This window comes from Octodon degus, unplaced genomic scaffold (assembly GCF_000260255.1).
Source record: "Octodon degus isolate 3935 unplaced genomic scaffold, OctDeg1.0 scaffold00017, whole genome shotgun sequence".
Taxonomy (NCBI): domain Eukaryota; kingdom Metazoa; phylum Chordata; class Mammalia; order Rodentia; family Octodontidae; genus Octodon; species Octodon degus.
In genome coordinates this window covers 5,845,188-5,846,010 of record NW_004524593.1, presented here as the reverse complement: position 1 = coordinate 5,846,010, position 823 = coordinate 5,845,188, and the positions used below count along the sequence as shown (strand labels likewise).

General features: G+C 38.8%; 1 protein-coding gene across 1 annotated transcript in view; it reads left to right on the top strand.

Moving 5' to 3' along the window:
- The window catches only part of Prrc2c (proline rich coiled-coil 2C), a 127,005-nt gene that overhangs the window by 70,400 nt on the left and 55,782 nt on the right, over positions 1 to 823 (top strand). The window contains exon 14 of the mRNA XM_023710188.1: positions 429 to 639. Coding sequence (XP_023565956.1) covers positions 429 to 639 — 211 coding nt within the window. The remainder of the gene's footprint in view (positions 1 to 428; positions 640 to 823) is intronic.

Below are 823 nucleotides of genomic sequence, written 5' to 3'. Positions count from 1 at the left end.
TTTTTTTTTGCGGAGCCAGGAATTGAACTCAGACCCTTGCATTTTACTGAGCCATCTCCCCAATGCCTTATGTAGAGTATTGATCAACTTAAGTTAATGGAATTTGCTATGGGAGATTTCCCTGGAAATTTTTCACTGTTAAGTTCTCACAGTGTTAACATGTTTGGATTCGTAAATGTTTGATGTCTTTAATAGGGATATTGCTTTCCTTTGAAGTGAAGTGATTTTGCTTATTTTCCTTCCTCAGTTTTTAAATGAAATCTACTTTAACAGCAATAGTAAGATCATTCACAGACAGCTTGTTACCTAGCTTTAGTAGTTTTGTGAAGTACCATTTTACTTATAGAGTTCCAAATAGTAAGTAGTAATCTGTTTTTATGATTTTGTTTCTTTTACTTTTCTCAGTTATCTTTGAATCTTTGTTACAGGAATGATTCCTCCGAAACCATTATTGAGAAGAGATCAGATGGAAGGGTCACCAAACAATTCTGAATCATTTGAGCATATAGCTCGTTCTGCTAGAGATCATGCAGTTTCTCTTCCTGAGTCCCGCATGATGTGGGGGTCAGATCCATATTCTCATGCTGAACCTCAGCAGGCAGCTACAGCTAAGACAAATGAAGACTCTGATGATGTAAGGTAATAAATTGCTAAAATTTTTAATGGACTAAGTAGAATGGTAAAAAATTATGGTAAAAAGATAACTTCTAAAGTGCCTCCTTAGGCAGGCTCAGCAACCAGGGCTTAATTTCGAGTGTGCCATGCCAGCCCTGCCGCCCCCCCCCCCCCCCCAGCATGCTGAGAAGGCAATTGAGACTGGGCA